At 39.3% G+C, this 22,307-nt stretch overlaps 2 protein-coding genes across 2 annotated transcripts in view; one reads left to right on the top strand and one right to left on the bottom strand.

Moving 5' to 3' along the window:
* The window catches only part of cenpp (centromere protein P), a 90,056-nt gene that overhangs the window by 12,355 nt on the left and 55,394 nt on the right, over window positions 1-22,307 (top strand). The gene's annotated exons all lie outside the window — the stretch shown is intronic.
* ogna (osteoglycin, paralog a) lies at window positions 1,623-8,026 on the bottom strand. The gene is made up of 6 exons (XM_073469054.1): window positions 7,871-8,026; window positions 5,004-5,067; window positions 3,911-4,075; window positions 3,052-3,254; window positions 2,001-2,093; window positions 1,623-1,793 (listed from the first exon to the last, which is right to left on the bottom strand). The coding sequence occupies exons 1-6, from the start codon at window positions 8,024-8,026 to the stop codon at window positions 1,623-1,625; spliced, it is 852 nt and encodes a 283-aa protein (XP_073325155.1).

Raw genomic sequence — 22,307 nt, 5'->3', positions numbered from 1 at the left:
ACAAGTCTACATGGCCAATGCCCTTAAGGCGAGGCATTTTTAATGGAATAATGTGAAATTAATTCAAACAATGGCAGAACAAAACAGACGATCTTACCTGTCATCAGAATATTAACTGTAAAAAAATACTTGGAATGAAATGTATTTTACCCTCAAATATCTGAAAACAGTGTCTGTTTCTTTGAACTAACATTTTCATTTAACAGTAACAGTATGTCAGACAAAACTTCTATTTCCAACACTTTTATTATTTCTACAATGTGTCGCAAAGACATCTCACAGACTCATTTCTCTTCAATTTTAGTCAGGAATAATTAAAATGAAGCATGCAAAAGCATTAAAACACATAATCAAAAACTGTACCTCAGTCATTTATCCTTGCAATGTCTGTTCAAATACAATTCCTGATGATCTTAATGAGCAAGACGAAAACTGATCTGACTTTGCAAGGTTAGAAAAAACATCCAGATTAAAGAAGCACCTGTTGGGAATTTTACTTGTAGTATTCTAAAACATTTTGTTGTTAATTTACTGTAAAATCTCAATGAGATTTAACACTGGTACAAGATGTTAAGTTTAGCAAAAGCGGCAAAGATATCTAGAATGTTGCCGTAATATATTGTTATCTTATCTACTTAAAGTTACTTATAGTAACAAAATGCTTCTGTTTTAAAATTTATTCCACAAAGAGTGTGAAAACATCAGCGTGTTGTGACTTAAATGAAAAAGGACCGGAGGTTTCAAGCAAGCCTGTTGGCTTGTGGCTGTGTTTGTGTTGGTTCAGTGTGGATTGTGTTGTTGCATTCATCTAGGTAGTACAGCGTCAGGTCAAAATGAAGCAATAAATTGGACTGTCGTTGTAGAGGTGTTGACGCTCCTCCACTCCTTCATGGGGTTACATCAGTTCTATTGACATTACGTCACCTGTTGAACAGACACTCAGAAGAGCCTAAATCTTTCATGCTATATTTCACTTACAGTCAATTTGGCAAGACTTCAGTATGCTTCAAAAAAAGTGTTACATTTATTAACAGCATCTGAATTCCCCTTTCTGATGGCAGAAGTGAAAGCGGTGTTGATCAATTTAGTCCGAAACAGACAATCTGGTCCTCCATCACTTTACTTGTGTAACGCCATGAATGCCGTTGAGGACAGACTGAAAGTGTGCCATTGTGCCCATTTGTAAGATTCAATGCGTCAAGATTATGACATGAATCAAAAGACACAGGACGTGGGATGGAGCCACAAGGAGGCTACGACTGCTGGCTTGTCCCCCCGCCTGTCAGTGGGGATAGAAACACTGATTTTAGACTAGTTGGTTTGAAGCATACCGAGGCCTTCACATCCCTTCTCAGGAGGTTTAGCACTAATTCATTTGACTGTGTATCCTAATAACTTCCATGTACAATTTCCTGCAGATGTTGAGTCCAGTGAATGGTTTAATTTCGACCTGACAATGTCACAAGCTGTTTGTAGGTTTGCTGAAGTAAAAACTGACAACTTTACCCCCAACATGGGTACAGCGCCCCAAAATCCAGAATGTCACATATCCCCCCCAGCACTCTGTTGTGGGAAAACTGCTCCATCAGCAACAAAGGGGCTACAGTAAAATTTCTGCCTCCTCAGCGGTACCGTCCACTAGGCAGTACCTTCATACAGGTGAAGCTGTCGGGGTTCTTCGACAGCACCACAGGGTTGCCATCCAGACGGACCTCATTGAGGCTTGGTCGTAGGTAGTAGGTGTCATTGGACCTGCAGAAGGTATCTATGTTGACCTCAGTGATGTTGTTGTTCTGGAAAAAATGTGAGAACGTGACAGAGCGAATCAGGTAAGGATCAGGTAAAAAAGGTCCCATAATATTATTTACTGAGTTCTAGCAAAAAGTTGATGGATATAATCTGTTTTAAATTAAATTCAGAACAGCTTGAACAACTAGGGGTTGTCAGTTGTTTCTGAATACATTTTATTTGTGTATATCTTAGCAGTAAAAGATACAAACCTGTAAATGTAAGATCTGAACACTGTCAGGGATGTGTGGAACAGCTTCCAGCTGGTTGTCAGCCAGGTACAGGTTGGTCAGCTTGGTCAATTTCTGTTGTGGAAACAAATTGACACCATGGGGACCCAGTAGTTGACTTATTGTTAGTTTTCCTGTCACTGTGTGGATCATGAAGGTGTGATTGAAAATATACACAGCATACCAGGAAAGTTGTGACTATGAGTTGTATAGCTCTATGTTGACTGATATCAACTTTATGTCTTTACATTAAGCACAAAGAGTCAGAGACTGGAGTCAGGATGCAGTTAGCTTAACACAAAGACTCACCAACTAACGTGTTTTTCTTTGATCCATACAAAAAAAAGAAATGTAATAACAATAGTCTGTGGTTTTGAGGAGTCAGGAGATGCAACTGTGTACAGCTCCCTGAAGTCTTGTCACCACACCAAGTTGCCAAGTACCATTATGGCTTTACAGAGACTAAGACCAAAAGCTGTGTATCTGATAAACTGTGCCTTAGCTGGAACTGCTGCAGGGGAGTACTGGGTTGATTGATGTACTGTCAAGAAAGATTTTAAACATTTAACTCCCCCTAAAACCACAGACTTCTCATCTCACTCTTGGGAGAAGGAAATAAGCCCATTTCCCCAAAATGTTGTACAATTGACTAATGTATGTGTTTGAAAGTGCTGCACTTCAAAAATATAGGCTCCATCCAAGCAATCCTGTAATGCTTTTCTATGTTGTACAGTAACCTTAATTGCTGTGGCATAGTACCCTCTAGAACATATAATGTTGGTTAAGAGAAGAGATTTACAGCACATGGTAGAGGATTTGGCCAGCTTACCTTTTCTTGAACATTACATTTCTGAACAAAGCCCTCATGGCTCACTGTCACTTCGGCTGCATTATTGAAGCTTTTGTTAATTTGTCTATATCTTTGAAGATCACTCATTAATGAGTTCTGTAAATTTAAAAAATGCCTTGACCGTCCTGTAGATTGGGTTGGGGTGTTCTGACTTAAAAGGTTTGGAGAGGTGATGTTGTGTACCTTGAAAGCATTGGCCTTGACACCCCTGGTTTTCAGGAGGTTGTTGTTGGCGTTGAAGGATGTGAGTTTGGCAGGGAGCATAGGAAGTTTGACCAGTCTGTTCTCAGCCAGAGACAATACCTCCAGTAGGGCAAGCTTAGAGAACGCCCCGTCTTCAATCTCTGAGATCAGGTTCCCTGTCAGATCAATCCTCTTCAGAGTCACTGTAGATGAATTCAAAAGAAATATGTTATTATAGTTGTAACAATTTCAGACGTCTCACGTTGTTTTGTTGTCACACGACCATATAAATGTTATACCAAATTTTAGCATCCCTCCTTCAATAACAGATGACACTTCACAAGTCAAAGATCTTGTAGGTTTGTGCATTTTGTTTTGGTCAAACTGGTCCTTTTTCCTTCACTGTTCCACCAAGCTGTTGACATCAAATTGTTCTTCCAGTGTTATTGTACCTTTGCAAACATTTGTAGTCCCATCACAGATTTCTTACAGTAAAGTTCTCAATAAAGACCAAGAGACATACCCGACAAACAGCTTAAATGTTTGACCAAGACAATTTTGAGAGAGGCATCTGTAAAAATACTTGTTTTTAGATGTTTTTTGTGAAGAAATATTCCTGAAGCTTCGTCTTTTCTATCAGTCCAGTTTACAATGTGCAGCCACATGGACCAGTGTCTTTGTAGTTCTGTCACCCCAAATTCATGACAATGAAATTAATCTGAATCTGAGTTAATCTTTATGTTTCGGTTCTATAAATTTGTAGTCTTCAAGACAAAGCTAACTCTGAGGACATTACTATGACACCATCATGAGTTAGACGTTAAACATCTGTTGTGATGGAGACAGTTACCAGACTTACAAATTCCAGCAAAATCTTTGGTGCTGATCTTCTTGATCTTGTTGAAGCGGGCATACAGATAGGCCGTCTCTTTAGGCAGGGTGGGGACAGAGGTCATGTCTGGGCTGACCTCCTCACAATACACTGAACCAGTCAGACAAACACACAGCAGGCAGGTGGGCAGGTCTGCAACACAGAGGCATCAAACAAACATGATGACATGATACAGGCAGGATGTAAAGCTTGACTTCGCTGTCGTCACAGCGGTGCACTTTTGACTGCCAACCATTGATTCAACACAATTTTGATTAAGCAATTGAGGTGATGTGTTTAAATGTTTCGTTTTTTCTGACCTACAAAATCCCGAAGATATTCAGTTCATCACATAAGGCAAAGAGAACGGAAACAAATCTTCCACTGGAGAAGATGGACATAGGATATGTGTGTTTTTTAAAGAAAGAAATGTCTCAAACAGTAAATTGATCATCCAAATAGTTCCATACATTTTTTTTGGTCGACTCATCAATTAGTTGGCTCATCAGCTCTAATCAGTCCTCTTTCATATAGCACAACACAATACTAAACCATTCATCCAAACCCACATTCTCTGCCTGTGAACTTGCATTAGTCGGTCATCTTGTTCACATTCAGATAATTCAAAATGTACCAGTGATACTCCTACCTGGTAGTGAGACCTCAGTTCCTTTTCTACTTTCATACCCCCAAGAGCAATTACTCTTCGCTGATCCACGTTTCCAATCCAACATTGACCAAGCTTTTTTTTTAAGTTGCTTCTTCCAAACTGTGGATGGTTATGGTAGCTGACACTTAAAGTGTTCAAAACATTCAAACATGCTCTTTGAGACCAATATTATCAACTACACCAGCTGAGTTATTGTAATTGCTCTTTGCCAATATAGGCTCCTGAGATAAAACCCAACACAACCCTTATTAATTTCTTATGAGAAATCTGTAGTGTCTTTGAGTGTCTTTCCCAGACTTTCAAACCATTGTGAACAGATGGAGCAACTCAAAGCAATCGGTCCACAGGTTTAAACTCCCCATAACAAACATTTGATTCAGTGGAAACAAGGTAAACAGATCTTTCTCTTACCAGAGGCGTCTCCTCCTTCTGAGATTGGGCTGTCATCAGGTTCATCAGCAAGAGACACTGCTCTCTGCAGGAGAAAACAGAGTCTGTTCATATACTGGCCGGCTAATTGGCTAGAGCAAAACATTCTCACTGCCAGGGTTGAGTGTTCAATTTTGGAAATATGCTAACACATTGTACTGTGTCACATTTTTGGTAGAAAACCAGCTCGGAGTCTGTTTGCTATCATGAGCATCAAAGAGGTAAAAGACAAAATTAACTGTTTTTTAGCAAGTGCCGTTAAACAAGGTGGTCAGGTTTAATCTAATAGTTAAACTGTCAAGAGTCTCTAATTTTATTCAGTTCGTTAGTTGTCTCTCAAAGCCACAGGCATGTAGACAGGGTTAAACCCACTGTTTTATTTGGAGAATACAGTTTACTTACTGATTATTTTAGTGGAAATATATAGCCCTACTATATTTAATTAATTGTAGAACATGCATTTGGTAACTGGTGAATGTGTGGTGTTAATCATTGGAGAACAAGAAGTGTTATTCTGTTAGAGACCATGTTGAGTCTAATAAATTAAGGCTAAGTGGGCATTCAGACCATAAACACCACTGTGTTAATAAAAGAGTCTGTGTTGGTGTGGACTAGTTGCTTCAAATGATCCTCAAAGTCCAGTTTCAGAAACAGATCCATGAGTTTTCAACTCTAAAACACTGTATATATGTATTTATACTGTATGAGCCAGATTTTTTTTCAGCTGTGGAAAAGTTAAGAAGATGATAATCACTTTATCCTCCGTTTTCACAATATCCAAGTGATCACTAGAATTACAATTTTCCCATTACAAAGTCGTCTAACATGTGCTTGTATGTATTGTCCAGTGCCGTGCATTATTGGATAATGCAAAAGTCTAGTCAGGTTCATCTTTTTCTGCCAGTTGCTTTGGCCGGAGCCTCTGCACCTGGCTCTCCGCAGTGCCAACACAGTAGTCTGATTAAAATGAGTGAGGAAGATCTGTGACATAGTTCTGCTGCTGGTCTGAACACAGACTCTGTTCAGTGCCCTCATCATCAACTATCTGATAATGATTTCCAGACTGTATTGGCTGGCAGATTGTTCTGTAGCAGTCCACATTATATTCCACAGCTGGCTGCTGGCCGACCACTCCACAGCCTTAACTGCTGCAGTTGGATTCTCTACGGATTCTTTTGATGACTTTTTGATTTCCATTGTTGTCATGGAGTCTGATACTGTTCTTCCTGATATTTAACCATACCTTTTCAGAGGTGTTTGTACGCATAGTGACCCATGAGCAGGCTTTGTAAAATGAAGCCTGTGTGGTGACGAGCTAATAATAATCAGGTTGGTTTCAAGATTTTGTGCATTCTTAGCCTCTGACCCCAGAAGCTTCTAGACCTTTGGAGGTTGTGACAAATTTTGTCCTTCGGCCTGAGCAGTTTTGGGCCTGTGGATTCCTCCTGGGAAATTTAAATCTTTAAACTGTGTTGGCTGGGTGACATAGATCACCAATTAGCCAATCAAAACTGAAGCTCATGAATCAGAGGTTTTAGAAAGTATTGTTTGAAACATTCAGCCATGGAAAGGGAATATAATCTGCTACCAGTAAAGTGACTGTTAATGAAAGTTGAAATCCAGTGTCACCTCTGGTCTAATGGTTGGTTAGTTTATCCTCCATCCTCCATCATCCTTGCTGGGTTCATTCTCCTTGAGTGGCTTTAACCAATCACAGTATATCTGAGCAAAATACCAACCCTGGTGCTTCGTCTCTGAACTAAGTGACTGGCCCCTCAAACAAAGCAAAAGAAGGAAATAGATTTTTCCACATTGTGGATTAAAAAGTTAGCCTCAATGAAGCTTGTGGTTAATTGAAGCAGCAATAAAGGGTATGAGGCCTGTCCCTAAAGGGTCTGGCAGAGACTTTTATGAAAAACAGCTGGTTCCAAATTAAGTTTTTACTCATTAAAATTCAAGTTAAGTTTCATAGCCATACTCACTCATACACTTTCTTTCCCTCACATCCTCTGGGTTGTTTGTGGGTTTTCCACTTCCTGCAAGTGTTTCCCGAAGGATGAACCAGACCAGACTTTGGTTTGAACTTGGTTTTGGTTCATCCAAATATTTTTTGAAGAGGTTAGTGTGGTTAGTTGAAGCATAATGTGGTCAATTCAGGTTTGGTTTGTCTAGTGGAAAAGCAAGTAAGACACCACTAGGTGTGTGTGTATGTGCTGAAATTGAGCTGAATTAATTATCATCTGTTAGAGAACAGTAAAGTCCAGTGTTGACAGTTTCTGTTGTTGGCAAGTTGGAGATATCAAATTCAATTAAATTAAACCATGAAGTGGATTATTAGATTTTAGAAAAATGTGATCACTGATTGTCAGTTTTGCCAACTATTAAGCATGATCTTATCACCCCTTGGGATAAGTAAAATCCTTTCTTACCCTTTTTTCAAATATTTTAACTATCTCTTCTTTTCTAACACTCAGCAGAAATTTCTCTGATAAGAAAGATCTGTCTGCTCTCACCAAAATCTTGGCAGTGTGTTTGTTTTTAATTTGATTCTATGCACAGGACTGCATATTTGTATTTGTTTGTAAAAAATATGCGTATAAGCTCAGTAAGTCACCTTGAATTACTATGTACAACAGTGACAACCACAGGTGTAAGGATTATCTTCTGAAGTCTTGCTGCAAGTGGACGGCAAAAACTAACTACTGATGGACAGTTGGACTACTTTGAAAATGTGTTAAAGCTGAAGCCAATAAGTACATTTAAAAATTAAAATAATATGCATTTGATAGAGTTTTAGAAGAGAATATTTTTTTCACAGTGATGCATGATGTAAATAATAAAGTTCCTACCCGAGCCCTCCTTGAATTCAAAGGGTCACTGAAGTATCCGTTCAGCTCCCTGCCAGGTAGAGATCCCAGTATCAGCTGTGAATCCTGGTCAGACCTCCTGGCCGAGGCTGCCACCAGCCACGGCACCAGCATACAGGTGAATAAGAGAGACTTCATGCTGTCCAGAGCAGTGTGATGCCGACACACCAGCTTGCCTTAAAGCCTGAGTTTGGGTCAGCAGCTGCTCTCTGCTACGAGCCCCTGTTGGGATGTGTCAAATGACTGTATTTAAAGGCTGAACCAGTAGCTTCCAGCAGACTGTTAAAGCAGAGTTTATAGAGCAGAGCACTTAACCCTTCCCTGACCACCCACCAGTGAGAAAGAGACAGAGAGACAGACAGGATGTACAGAGAGAATTAAGTGTCAGTGTTTTCTGTTAAATGTCCCCTAAATGTGGACACAGCAAAAACTGCAGAGAGAGCAGAAAAATTGAAAGTTGACAACCACAGTGTGAGTGTGTTTTGTCAGGAGGAATGTCTGTGGTCTCTGCCCGGCCACTCAGTAATGACTCGTAATAGCCAACCCCATCTTTCATTAGGCTGGATGAGTGGGTTTTTTCTGCGCTGGCTCCGTTTTCTCTCAGTCGTGGGTCAGACATCACATTTAGCAGCCGTTACACAGTCACCGATTATAGGCTGAAATGTATTTGATTACTTTGGACTGACCAGTAGTCTAATCTGCCTGCCTTTATGGACGACTCCTCTCAGAGAGGTTTCAGGTTGGGGTTGATGTTACTCAAAGCTTTTACCTCCTCTAAATTATCAATAAACTAGTTCTGAAAGCAATGGTTTCTCAGATAAAATGAATGTAATATAAATACATAGTAATGCAGACAAAACTAATAAAGACTGTTGTCCTGAACAAGATTTACCTAAGCAATCTAATTTATATGATTACACAGTTCCCTTGGATCAACACATTTTTAACATTTTCAATTGAAGGTCAAATTGAATTTTAGATGGGAGTCGTTCATTTTGAGCTGAAGCAGATAAGTTGAGTGCGTTTCTGTTATTTGTCCAGCCTGTATACAATATTAAATTTCATATCTCACAGCAACGGGTCTAGTCTAGGGGTTCTTAAAGACGTGCTCGGGGTCCCGTACGGCGGGCATCAAAGAGGTTATACTGTTGTGTTCTTGGTGTCTTTAGTAGGTTTTAGTGAACGTTCCAGGGTACTTCATGAGGTTTTGATGGTAGTTGAGGAGGTTTTAGAGCCCCTTATATAGTTTCTTGGATTTGGGGGCCTTTATGTGGTTGAACATTAGGGATGTCATGATTTCAATTCTAATTCAAAAATCGCCTAAAATGAGCATTCAATTTCAACGAAAGCAAAGCATGATTGCCGATTTTTCCAGAAAAAAAGTGACGTTTTTTAACTAAATTACGGATTAAAAGCACTGAGATAACCATAGACGTATACTGTAGAATTGGCACCAGAAGCAAAAGGACGTGCAGTTCGTAAAGCAAATGTACGTCACAGTAAATTGCGAAAGTAGAGAATTTGCTTCAGGGTGAATGTAAACAGCATCAACAAAAGGTGATGATAATATGGTGGGCATCTTCACAGGTAAACACTGCCCATCAACTTTGACTGACCGTTGGCAGCAAGCATCAGTGACGTAAACAGAGTCCACCTCTCCTCGTCCTGTTGTAGTCCTTTGCTCTGTCGGTTCAGAACACGGTCCTCCCGTCGAGTGCAACAGCTTGATCCGGGATGTTCTGGTGGAGACAGGAGAAGGCACAACAGTCTATGATTTTTCCATGTGTCCCAATTCCTGTGACCGGACATTAGCCAGGAGCAGCCTTAAATCCAAGCTGGATTAACTTGCTGCCATCCTGGCTCTCTCTCCTCCCTGGGGCGTTCTGGTTGGATGGTCGAAAGATGCCATGGGCAGTGGTCGTCTCAAATTCATCCACTTTGCTGATGTCTCATGAGTTTACGTTAGAGTTTTAGATTGACAGCTGTTAGGATTAGGACTAAAGCATATGTGTTATTGTAGACGAATCTTAGTTATTCAATGAATGTCCTGTTTAAATAAAAGTGTTATGTCAGAAGCACAGCCTTAAATCTGTGTTTCTGATTGAAGGGACTCTATTTAATCCAGCTGAAGACTATTCGTGAGACTAAAGCCATGCAGTCCGTCCAGCAGTAGCATTTGGTTTTCCTTATTGCTTCCTTCCTGATGTTGAGGTGTCTTGAATGAGAATTTTGTTCAGAAGTTCAGATGCTTCTCATCTTTGAACATTTCTAACTTTTCTGTTCTGCTTTCTGATAGAAAGAAAATTAGAAAATTAATTTGATTGTCTGATAAAACTTAACAGGTATAACAAAGCACCAACAGTGTCCAGTTTTTACATTGATTTTAATTAGTGGAATGGGTGATTGGCTGTGAAAGAGTGAAGTAATGACATGCAGAATTTACCACTGTCAACAGAAGTTGGAGGTGTGCAGCCTGTCGTCTGCAGCTCTTCATCTGACAGCTCCTTCTTGTTCCATTACCTCCACAGACTGTATAAAATTACTCCAAGACATATTTCAAATTGATGCGCTGTCAAAAATGCCAAAAATGACTGTTGTTTTGTTCTGTTAAAGCATTTTTGATGAATGATAGCGTTAAGCACTTACTCAACGCATTTAAGAAATACAAACTTTATTAGTCAGTGGGAAGATTTCGACACCACAACAACCTTAGTCTTTGTAAGATCCCCAAACCCTTGGTGCATACAGCTGCAGCTTGCAACCAAGTGTGTAAATGGCTGGGATGAGAATTGGCACCAAGTTTGAGGTCATTGCACTCAGCTTTAAAACAGTGAATTGCCTCCATTTGGACTGAGACTGAGTTGCTGCCCTAAGTGAAGAGGTTCAGGTATCTCCAAGGCATATAAATTGCCTACTTCTTGAAAGTACCAGTTAGGCAGTCAATAAAACTTCAGGTGAAATGGGAAATTGGTTGACGAACAGACTAAAAATGCACGTTAAGACAATAGAAAAAGGTGAACAGGTTCTCAGTGGTCTGAGTGAACTCCACCAAAAAAACAAACAAACAACCAAAACAAAAGTCCCTGGAAAATATTGTGAGAACATTCTGTACATATCATATCTCAGATTTTCAGCTCTGTAATCAATGTAATCTATGGTTTAATATGTATCAGACCTCTATAGCCTTACTTTTCCAAAGAAGTATGAAGTGCTGTAGAAGCAATAGCACATCAATAAATAACTGCTAATATGATAAACACAAAAAATGCCAGAAATGAATCAGAAACAGAATTACTGGAAAATGGCAAAAAAAAAAAAAAAATATGGGAGAAGTTTCCAAAGCAGAAAGGCCAAGAGATTCTCAGTAACAAAAAGAAGTGACTCTGTTCACTTAGTCTATTCAGCAGCTGCTGAGGTCCAGCTGTTCTTGGGTTGATTTCAGCCTTGGATGTCAAACCAGAGAGATGTTGGGCTTCCCCAGAGCAGTTCTTAAGAATTTGCTTTTTTTTTGGTGTTGTCCGGAGACATGGTGAAATGAAAGATACGACAAGAGACATTACTCCTCTATAAACAAGCAGAGCGAGAGAGCAAAGACTGAAGTTTAACAGCAAAACAGTCAAATAGGAAACATGTGACTATTTCAGCATTCAAGAGGAGAGGAAAAAGAAGGGGGCCCAGATATAAACATCCAAGGAACATGAGCCCAGACTGTTACAGGTGTGTTAGCAATTATGAACACCTTTAAACTTTTACGACTCTGGGAAGAGGTCCAGCAACTGGAGAATGTTTTTACTGTCACTAATTTTCTGTACTAGAGTTTGAGCTGTCAGGGTGGTTTCACTGGTATTCCACTGCACAATAAAGCAAGTCAGTGGGGAAAGCCACCCTCAACACCACACTAAAAACACAGTATCCATGTCATGTTTACTCACTCAATGTGTTTGTGAGTGACTAAGTCTTTTTTTTTTTTTTTTTTAAGCTTGGACCTTGATATAATCCCTGTGTTATTGTACACATGGGCACATGTTGCAAAACGTTTAGAAGAAGAAGCATTACATTTGGATGAGATTGCAGACGAATAATGAATAACAAGAAGGACTGTAAACTCTACAAGGAGAACTTTATGAGATACACTATATGATCTTTATCTCCCGACAGTCAACACCAACTGGTCCAGTCTGGACTGGACTTGGTCTAACTTTGTTCAGTTTCCCTAAACAAAATTGCAAATGGCCACGTACCAAAATGTTTGTGCTCCCCTTAAAGGTTCCCAGAGGAATTTTCTTGTAAACAAATGAGTTATGTTTAGATTCCGTGTTTCTCACCAGAACACCTTATGTGTATCCTTGAGGTCTAACAAACATGTGGAATGCATTTCCCTCCTCATAAAACACTTGCAAAACAGATTTTTTTTCAATATGTTAAATTCTGTATTGCTTACATTTTTGTTAACTAGCGTGCAGTCTTCTTTTTCACTGCCATTGTTGGTTAATGCTGCGTTTTTGTTTTGTTTTTTTCAGGTTACCACCAGCAACAGTTGATCAAAGAATCGAATTAAGCTGGTTAAAGGAATGTGTGTCCTTCTGAAGTGCAGCTTCTTAGTGCAACCTGTCTAAAACAACAACAAATTCCTGATTTAATGATGTGCGTGGTGCAAGTAGTTGTTTTCACTCAGCTGGTTGAATTGCTTAAGGCTACATTAAAATCAAATCAAGCGGTGCAGTCTTCCCTTTATTTTTAATGAAGATAGTCCATTTTGGCTGGGTTGGTGCTGGCTGCAGGGGTGCCGTCGGCTGCAGCAAAAAAGTTGAAACAGACTCAAACTTTTGGACAAACGCAGCCCGACATCAAGTTGCGGTGGCCAATCACATAAGCTGGCGATCAGACTTGCAGCATGAATGACTGAAACCACAGTGAGTTTAACGTCATGGGTCATGTGTATTCAGTTTGGCACCGAGCAACAGTTTCAAACACTGGATCGATGCTGACAATCACTGTAGGACCAACATGCTTAACCTACTCTGGCATAAGCATGACCGGAGATCATAAGCAGAGGAGAACGGGTCAGTTGTTGGGCATGTTATTTAGCATGGCTAAAAAAGACATTTCTAGCATTGTGCTAGTTGTAGCATAACAACATAGCAGCTTTGCTTTTTGGCAAACTGATCAGCAAGTTCCCAACAAGTCACACACACCGAGCATGGAGTGACACGCCCACACCACTGCACAAACCTGCAGAGTTTCACCACACCAGCCTAAGTTTTGAAGGTGTGAAGCCCTCACGCCTGTAACTCTTCATGTAACACCTCACTATAGCTGCTCTTTCTTGTTCCCTTACTTCATGCAATATTTGAAACTGATTCTGTCAAAAATGCCAAAAATGACCAAGTTCTGTTTTGTATAAACACGGTTGATATAATAAATACTTTTTTTTTAAACCTACCTTCACAGAAAAGACACACAAAGTTTCACTGCAGCAGTAGGAAATGTTCTGTTTATACAGACAATTTTCAATAAGTCAATTGTCTGAATATTGTATAATTAACAATGACTTCATCAACCAATGACATTGAATCTAAAATGTAACTAACTACACAGCCCATGGTCCAATCCAGACAGCCAATATCTTAAAGCATTCATACTTTAATTAACTGATGCGCAATATTCTTTTTGATCTATATTACATCTGTGCTGTTGTCCAGAAGAAAGAACAAAATGAAAAACTGTTGTATCGTCAGTGAAAGAGCAGAGGAAGCAGTTAATTTCGTCTAACAGCCCAGTCCTATATCACACGAGTGTTTCTGATATTCTGTTGGTCTTTTTGTTCCACTCAAGTCAAGTCTCAAGTCAGATTGATTCATACAGCTTAAAATCAAAACCTAATTTCAGACGTCTTTACAACTGTACACCTGTACATCAGATAACACCCTCTATACTCGGACTCTTGGTCCAGACAACAAAAACTGCTTACCATAATGATACCATAAAAATACTTTTTGGTAAAAACCAGTTTACTCGGGTTGTTGTAATTCTTGAGGTTTCCCGCTCCAAACCCACCACTTTTCTCCCATGTAAACACAACCATAATAACGATAAACTTTTTTCTGGCCTATTTCTTCTGACAGCTGTGGTCAACGTGACTGTGAGCTGGGGTTTTAGGCTGACAGGTGTAAGCAAGCAATACTTAATGGCAGACTGAAGTTGGCCTAGACAAAACAACATACGTCAGTGAATTTACTCTACACACACACAGACGCCTATTTGACTGCAGAATAGCTTTCAGCACAGTGGACCACCTGGCCAGGCATTAAACAGTCTTGGTCTGCATGGGTCTGGCTGACAACTGACATGACGTATTAACCAACCATCGAGAGCTGTGTGTCTTGGTGTTCTGACATAGCCACCCTCTACCTCCAGACTGCTGCCAGCAGCTGCAGGACTGACAGTGAGGTGTTTTATTTTAGCTCAGAGACTCGTTATGTAATCAGTGTTCCATGTTTTTCAAATTAAATGGTTTCAATTCCCTATTAGCCTCCATGTGACATTAAACAGAGACAAATCAAACTGACCTGCAGAAAATGATCGCCTAACTGTGCAGCTTTTATGGAGCTTTTTGCCTCTTAGAGTTTTGACTTTGTGCAGAATGTAGTCACAACACTCCCAGCACGCTATTGAAAGTTTGTTTGATAAGGACAGTTGTGGACAGCAACACTCAAGCTCTGATAAAACCCAGTGTCCACTCCCTGCCCAGCACCAAAAGACAGACTAGCTGTTACTGTATGCTGTCATCTGTAATGTTAAGGAAAAACAACAAAAGCAAATACTGGATTGCTTCGACAGATACAGAAGACTTTGAAAAGGATCAGGAAAAAATTAATTTGATCAGGACAACCCTACTTTTAGATGAGCTGTGTCTTTCCAACTAGAATTTTTACTGTAATTTATTAGAAGTATAAAACATGAAAAGCTTCTTTTGTTAAAGACATGAAACGTCACTACAAAATTACCACACTGGCAATGGAAGTACTTGTTACCAGAAACAGATGGTTCTGGGATGTCTATTCTTAGAACAATGTCGAAGACCCAGTTTCTACCATTTTACCAACAACTGGTATTTCACTTCTTCATTTGACTGAACCTCCTACCTGTTCACTGTGTGCACTGGGGACCAAAATACCAGACAGATAAGGAATTTCAAAGTCTGGAAAATACCAGACTGAGGGATCACTGCTTGAGCTACTCATCATTGCTTAGCAAAAAAATGGCCTTTAAACTTTGAGACATTTCCAAATGTCGGACATGTAGAATTGATTTATCAGAAGTGGTCTTGGCTGGATGTTCAGATATGCAACCTGTCCTGGACATGACTGCAGTATGACTTTCACCTTTTATCTTTACTTTTCATACGGACATTTCTCTTGTGTGACAGTCATCCCTCAAATGCTCCACAAATGAAGTTGCCTGTCCTACGATGTTAATTGAAATTAGTTCTTTGGTCTGTGTTACTGTAAGTCTGTTCTTTTTTCCCTGTAATCGTTTCAAAGTAAGCCCCTGTCCAGGAGAAGTATTCCCTCTGACTATTTACCGTAGAAGTGAGTGGTTTTCCTCATGCCGAGCTTTGGTTCGAATACTGGCATTCAGCCTTGGAATTCAGTCCCAGAGGATCTGAGAACGACCTGATTGTTAAAACAGAATGAGTGCAGCCTCCACAGGGAGACCACCACCTTGGTTTTAGAAACAACAGGTTAGTTTTTAATTTCTACAACATTTTTTCCAGAACTCAAGGGTTTAAGACAAAGGCTGTATTGTTTTCTGCTTATTTGAACCGCCTCTTCAACAGTATATCTTTATACCATCAAATATCTATCAGGCAGTGTTTTGTAAACGGGAAAGGAATAGTTTCAGCTTTCTATCTCTGGCATCATTTCTCATTCAGTCTGGCATGGCCGGACCTATCTCCACAGCGCTGTGTCAGCGCTTAAGAAAGGTCTGGCACCACCCATTATAATTCTGCTATAAAAAACACTCAGGCCTGTTTGTATTTCTTTTAAACCAATCACAATCGTCTTGGGGAGCAAAAATAAAACAAGGATGCAGGGACGTTGCACCTGCAAAATAGAGTCAGGGGAATTTCCTTTTGTAGAACATTTGCACATGGGGTGATGAGCCCTGGCATTAAAATGGCTAAACCCCTGCAAAAGTAAAAATAACAGCTGTTAGCTCATTCAAGTTCTTACCATTAACGTCTAGGTAGGGTTAGGGTGACATTTTCAGCGTGTAGGTTGCTAGCTCGGAGGATGTTGTTGTAGTTTCTCGTAGCAGTGAGAATATTGAAATTAATTTGTCAAAATCCTCCGATTTACAGGAAATGGAACACTGCTCATTTTAATGAAGGAAAGTCTGACTCACCAGGTGTTTACTGTGGGTAAAAGTCTGCCATTTGCTGCTTATTTCAGATGGGGGTTTATACTCAAATGAGCATTTTGAACTCCTTAGATAACACCTATTAAACACTAGTTGTAGGTGTAACCTAAGATTCATTCCTGTCCGAAATGATACAAATAACCTATTACAAGTATTTTAAAAGAACGGGAATTGAAACTATGAATGCAGTTCTTTTGTTTAGATCCAAATTAATATGGGGGAAAAATTAATAGATGTTTTTTGTTGATGATTGCTTTGAAGGCTTGTTTGCTTGTTGTTTATCTACTGTATTCCTAGCCCCACAATACCTTTCGGCTCATCTGGTCACTTAACCGTAACCAGCTCTTTTCCATGATAACAGGATGCTAATCCTCTTTCGTAGAACTGTTGGTACAGTGTATCATTCATACATGGAGATATAAGTTAGCAGCTTTATCGAGTGAATACTTCTAACATTGTTATTATTGCTTAGCCCACTTGGCTAATGCTATTAAAGCCTTAAAAGCACTGCCGGTGTGTCAGTTATAATGATACTTTGTTACCTATGCAAGTTCTGACACACTCCCGAAGTATCACCCATAAGTATTGTAGAGCTGCTGCTGGGAACTGCAGTATGCCCACTGTCTACGTATGGTTCCTGTTGTCAGAGCCAGATGCAGAGCAGATGTTAGGGATGCACTGAGAGGAAGGCAAGGATTTAAAGTTCGTTGTTGTTACGACTCTGTCATGCAACACAATATCTCTATAAGACATCTGATAAATTGCTGTTAAGTTGAAACTAGTGTAGGTTCAGGAATTGATGTCAGACCTGGACTGGAGTATGTTTCCAATTACCTCCCAATAAGATTGATATGACGGGGATGCCATGCCAGAATATTGAGCTTGTTTGAATTTTGAATGTTGAGTTTAATGTGTACTCTTTTCTGTTTTGTTTATTTTTTATGGTCAGCTCAAGTTATTTATTTGCCTTCAGGAATAGTAGGTGTTTTTGTTTATTTATTTATTTATTTTTTATCATTGTGTTCAGGCCCAAGCAGGGCCTAGCAGTCTCAGGGTAGAAATCGAGTTGAGGATAGAGTTCTTGTTTATTCACATAGACTTCATCGAGACACTGAATTCAGCTGTGGTGAATTAAACTGGATCTGGATCTTTGGTTCATGTCATGATATGGACATCTCAGGGTCTGCTGTCTGTTTTCTTCCTCTTACTGTTTACTGTAAAGAGCACTTCATGGTTCTCAAAGCCTGGAAGCTCTTATCTCAGCATGAGGTTTACTGTTAGCTCTCTGCTCCAACAAAACACCAGAGCACCCAGGGAGGAGGGTCTTCTAGTAGTTTTTCCACCAGGGGTGAGTGGGATGGGTGGCCACTGCCAGGTATATGTTGTTACTGTTGTTGTAGTTTAGGTTTTACCTCACAGACCTTGAATCTTTAGATACTGAATGTAAAAATACACATCCTTTGTGACAGGGTTGTGCCATATCATATTGTTCATGATAGTATCTGTGTAATTTTTAAAATGAAAAAAATCATATTGTGTTAATGGCAGTATTCAGACTTGTTGACATAATGACTTCATAATGTTTTGCACAGCAAAAAAAGTAAAATTTATACCAGCTCCACGATGGCGGAGTCTGTATAAAAGGGAGCGACTTTTTGGTTGGTTATGAGAAGAGCCAAAAATCCTAACAGCTATTGTGAGTTCTCAACCGAAAATATTTTCCAGTATTTTTTCATATCATTAAGAATGTCATTACCACAGAAATGCCCTGAAATACTGTGATATTAGCTGTGGGTCAAATCGCCCACCCCTACTTTGTGATATAAAGGATGCCAAGGTACCTGCAGAGTCCGAATAAACTCATTGGTCTTTGGTATCTTTTAAGCTTAATGGGAGGATTGTTGGGTAAAGGCATTTAAATGCTTCACAATCTTTCACAATCCCCACAAAGTGTTTGAAGCAGATCCCCTGGGGTGTTAATGTAGAGTTAAGATGGGTAAATAGGCTCTCACACATTTCTTGTAAATGTTTTTAACCATTTTTAGGGTATGTTCCTGTAAAAAAAAACAGTAATTCCCGACCTCCACCTACTTGCAAACAACTGAACCATCCTTTGCATTGAAGGCAGCAAAATGAGATTGCCACAGCCTACAAAGAGAATTACTTTGTGTGCACTACTGCACAATATGTACGATGCAGTGCTTTTATGGTATAGTTCTAAAATATATACATAATTTTTTAGCTACACAAGTGGCTTGCTGTTGTTCACTTAAAATCTTCATATGCAACTGATAAATATCTTCACGAAATGAAAAGTTATCTATTCATTTTCATATATATTTGTAATAATAAGCATGACTAATTATTAGCCGACACAGTTAAAGCCTATGTATAAAAAGAATGTTGCAATTTCTGCATTTCAAACATTACCACTGATCAATATTTTGAACTGAAACGATCTGAAAACTTCTTAGTGTCTACCAGGTTAAAGCCTTCTCCTACTGAAAGTCAGTGTAAGAAACCGACAGTCCTAATTTGAGGTAGGTTTTAGTGCTAATTAAACTTTCAACATGATGCCCAGGGGGGATTAACAAAGCTTGATAAATACATGGCTAAGAGTCAGTCGTTCCAAGTTTTCAATCAACTTGACCTAGTCATGATTCAAGACGGATGCATCACCTAATTGAAATGTTACACCACATAGATACCAAAATTTAGATAGATAGATAGATAGATAGATAGATAGATAGATAGATAGATAGCAAAATCATGCAGAAGTTAAACAAGTGAAACAAGTGCTTTCGCTCCTTCTGATCAACTCTTTTATTTTTTGTCTTTGTGCTGTGTTGTGTCTTGATGACAGTCTCTGTTGGTACTGGACAAGAAACTGACTCTGATTAGACTGTCAACTAAGACATGACGGTTTGGATTAAACCAGTATGAGACATATGGAGTGTATTACTGGTTGACTGGGTTCCAGTGTGCGGTGGTATTGGATTGGTTGCTCACTGTTCTCTAATGACTACTGGATTGGTTATCCAAGCATTCCAGACAGAAACTGAGAGACGGTAAACGTTGGCTCTGAAGTGATTCATGCTGAATTTGAAACTGTTGAAATACTGGATATCAGACACAATCAAAATCTTTGTTATTCTAGTAAATTTAAAGCCTCCACATAGTGATTTATTTGTCTTCAGGTTGTCTGTCCCAGCTGAGCATTTACCATCTTTATCATTTAGAGAATAAAGACTTGCTTACAGCTACAAGGCACTTTGTGTGATTTGGATCCTGCTAAGAGATATAAAAACAGAGGGAGCCTCAGAGTCAACATGTGTTTCTAGGTACCATTCATCATTGTTGGACCTGAGGCTGCTGAAAATGAAAACTGTTTCGATGGAATGATTCAGAGTTAAAGGGTTTAAGTTGATAAGATCTCGGTAAAGGTGAATGATTTTGATTGCGACATCTTTTACTCATCCATGTGAAATAATTGCTTGTGACATTAAACAGCAGGGGGTTTCTCTTTTTTAAACAATAAAATCTCGACGATTACCAATTCATGATTAAATTAAATCTTTCCACCACAGTTACTTCCCTTTCTACTTTCCAATTTAGATAGCAAATATGTAGCCTGTGCCATTTGGCTTAATTTTGTACCACAGTATTTAGTAAAAATTGTCAACTTGTCTCTTTGGTTACCCAAAATGACCTGCTTGAACATTGTCAGCGCTCCTCATTACAACTAATGAGCCCCACTATTGGCTGTCTGACAGTCTTTAGTGACAGGTGCAGTATGATGGGACTAATTGAAGGCCTGTGATCTACACAAGTGTGAAGACCAAAGCATAATGGGGCATATGGAGAGTGTTATTTGTTGAGTGTGTTCCAGTGTTTGGTGGTACAGGATAGTTGTTCTCTGTTCTCGAAAGACTGCAGATTTTTTCTATCCAGCCATTTCTGCTGTTTGACTTTGCCCAGACAGACGGTTGGATAAGACTGATAAAACTGGATCATACTGGTCCTTAGTGCTGGTACTGTTGTTACAGGGTCACTCACTATCAGGTTCTATTGCCACACTGCAAGTAGGTTTCATTTAGAAACACATTTTTTTCGACTTAGAATCGACATCGCGATTTTCTCCCTCGGCTCAGAGGGAGACTATTTAATGAAAAAATGTTCAGTGCAGTTAATATTGTCTTCATGCAAACAGTATGAGGAATATTCAAAAATACATAGAGATTTACCTGGCAGTGATGGGCTTAAACAGCATTGTGGGAACTGGTTTAGAAAGGGATTGACTGTAACTGAGGTTCATTTATATGTAAAAATCCTGCACAACAGATTTATGCACATGGCTCATATGCAACTGCATTGAAAAATAAATACAAGGCTAAATAAGTTTACTCTTCAAAACAAGAATGTTTGCCTCAGCACAGTACCTCTGCCTCCCATTTAAGGTTTGAGGCAGACTGATGTGCAGTACAGTATTGGCCTGTAAAAATGGTATGTGGTCTTTCTTTTTTTTCAGTCAATGAATCATCGACGGTCCAGTGGTACAGTAGCCTACTCTGTCTTCTCCCTACTGCAGTTACAGTTAATCTATATTATTGTTTGTGGTCAAAGTCAATGCGTTTTTCATGTGTTTGTGAAGGCAGGGGAATTCTGGGAAGTTCCCATGTTAATGTAATTATGTCTGTTTAATGGGACATTGTGGTCTTGAATGTTTCCCTCTGGTGCTAATTTTGATGAGGAGAACACGACTGCGTCCTCAGCAGTAGACTCCATCTGGATAAAGTCTCATTTTATTGGACTGCTCTTCAAAAGCTCTTGCTTTAAGATCACTACTGGCTAAAATAACAGTGTGTCTATGATTCTGGCTATGACTGTCCATCTCTATACTTTGTCCATCTCTCTCGTTTCTAGTCTCCTGTCTGTCTCTGTGCCATTAATAATGTTAGAGCATACCATTAACACAGTTTTTACTGTAGTTTTGTCCTTAAGTTAAACACCAGATACCTCAAATCATCCTTTGTTTGGCACTAGGGATCAGAAAAAGATTGTTTATATATCACAGTTCTTGCTCGATTTCTATTGTAGTTTATTGATTTTACAGGTGTGCACCTTGGTAGAAGATATAAAATCAGTGAAGGCCAACAAGCTGATTCACTCAACTGTAACAGCAAAGAAAACCCTTGCTTACTTAACTCTCTTAATTCTTTACTGTGAAAAAGATTAATTGCAACAGAGCTCCGGTAACATGAGCTAACAGGATCATCAGGGATGATTCAAGTTTTTTTTTTAATACTAAATGCAGTAAGATTTAATGCTTAATTTACTTAAAGGGGCACTATGTAGTTTTGGAGAAGAAATTCCAACTCAGAATTTTAATATGTACAATATCAATGAGGTAAAAATACAAACTCGAAATATTTATCTTTTCCATAACTAAATACTTTATGCAACAATGAGGTTATTTTAGACAGATAAATGTGTTGTGTCAGTGTTTTTATTTTTAATTTTTATTTTAATTCTGTCTCTCGTCGTGCATTTTCTTTCCCTCCACTTTTACCTGAATGATGCACCGTCATTCTAAACTCGAGTTTGGAATCAACTTGTAAAGCAACAGGTTTTTTATTTGTTAACAGATATGGTTTTTGCGTTTCTACTTTCACTTGTCTATTCTGATGCTCCCAGTTACATCTACTCTCTCCTTTTCTCACACACATTCATCATAGGCCAGGTTTTTCCACTCCAGAACCAGACAGCAATTGGCTCGGTGTCCCTGTTGCTCATTTTTCATGTCAGTCTTTTCCCTGCAGAAAGCATCACTGCTGGGATTCTCTCCCATGAACAAACAGGCCATTCAGTCTTCGCCTCTAAACATTTTAATTTCATTGGCCTCGTTTTGCCTTGGCTCTGCTCTGGATGAGTTGATGGTGTATGTTTTAGTTTTGTGTGTGTGCTTTTGGACAGTGAATGTGTGTTGAATGAGCGC

The sequence above is a fragment of the Pagrus major genome, chromosome 6 (assembly GCF_040436345.1).
Source record: "Pagrus major chromosome 6, Pma_NU_1.0".
In the NCBI taxonomy this organism is placed as follows: domain Eukaryota; kingdom Metazoa; phylum Chordata; class Actinopteri; order Spariformes; family Sparidae; genus Pagrus; species Pagrus major.
This window is presented reverse-complemented; position numbering and strand designations above follow the sequence as displayed.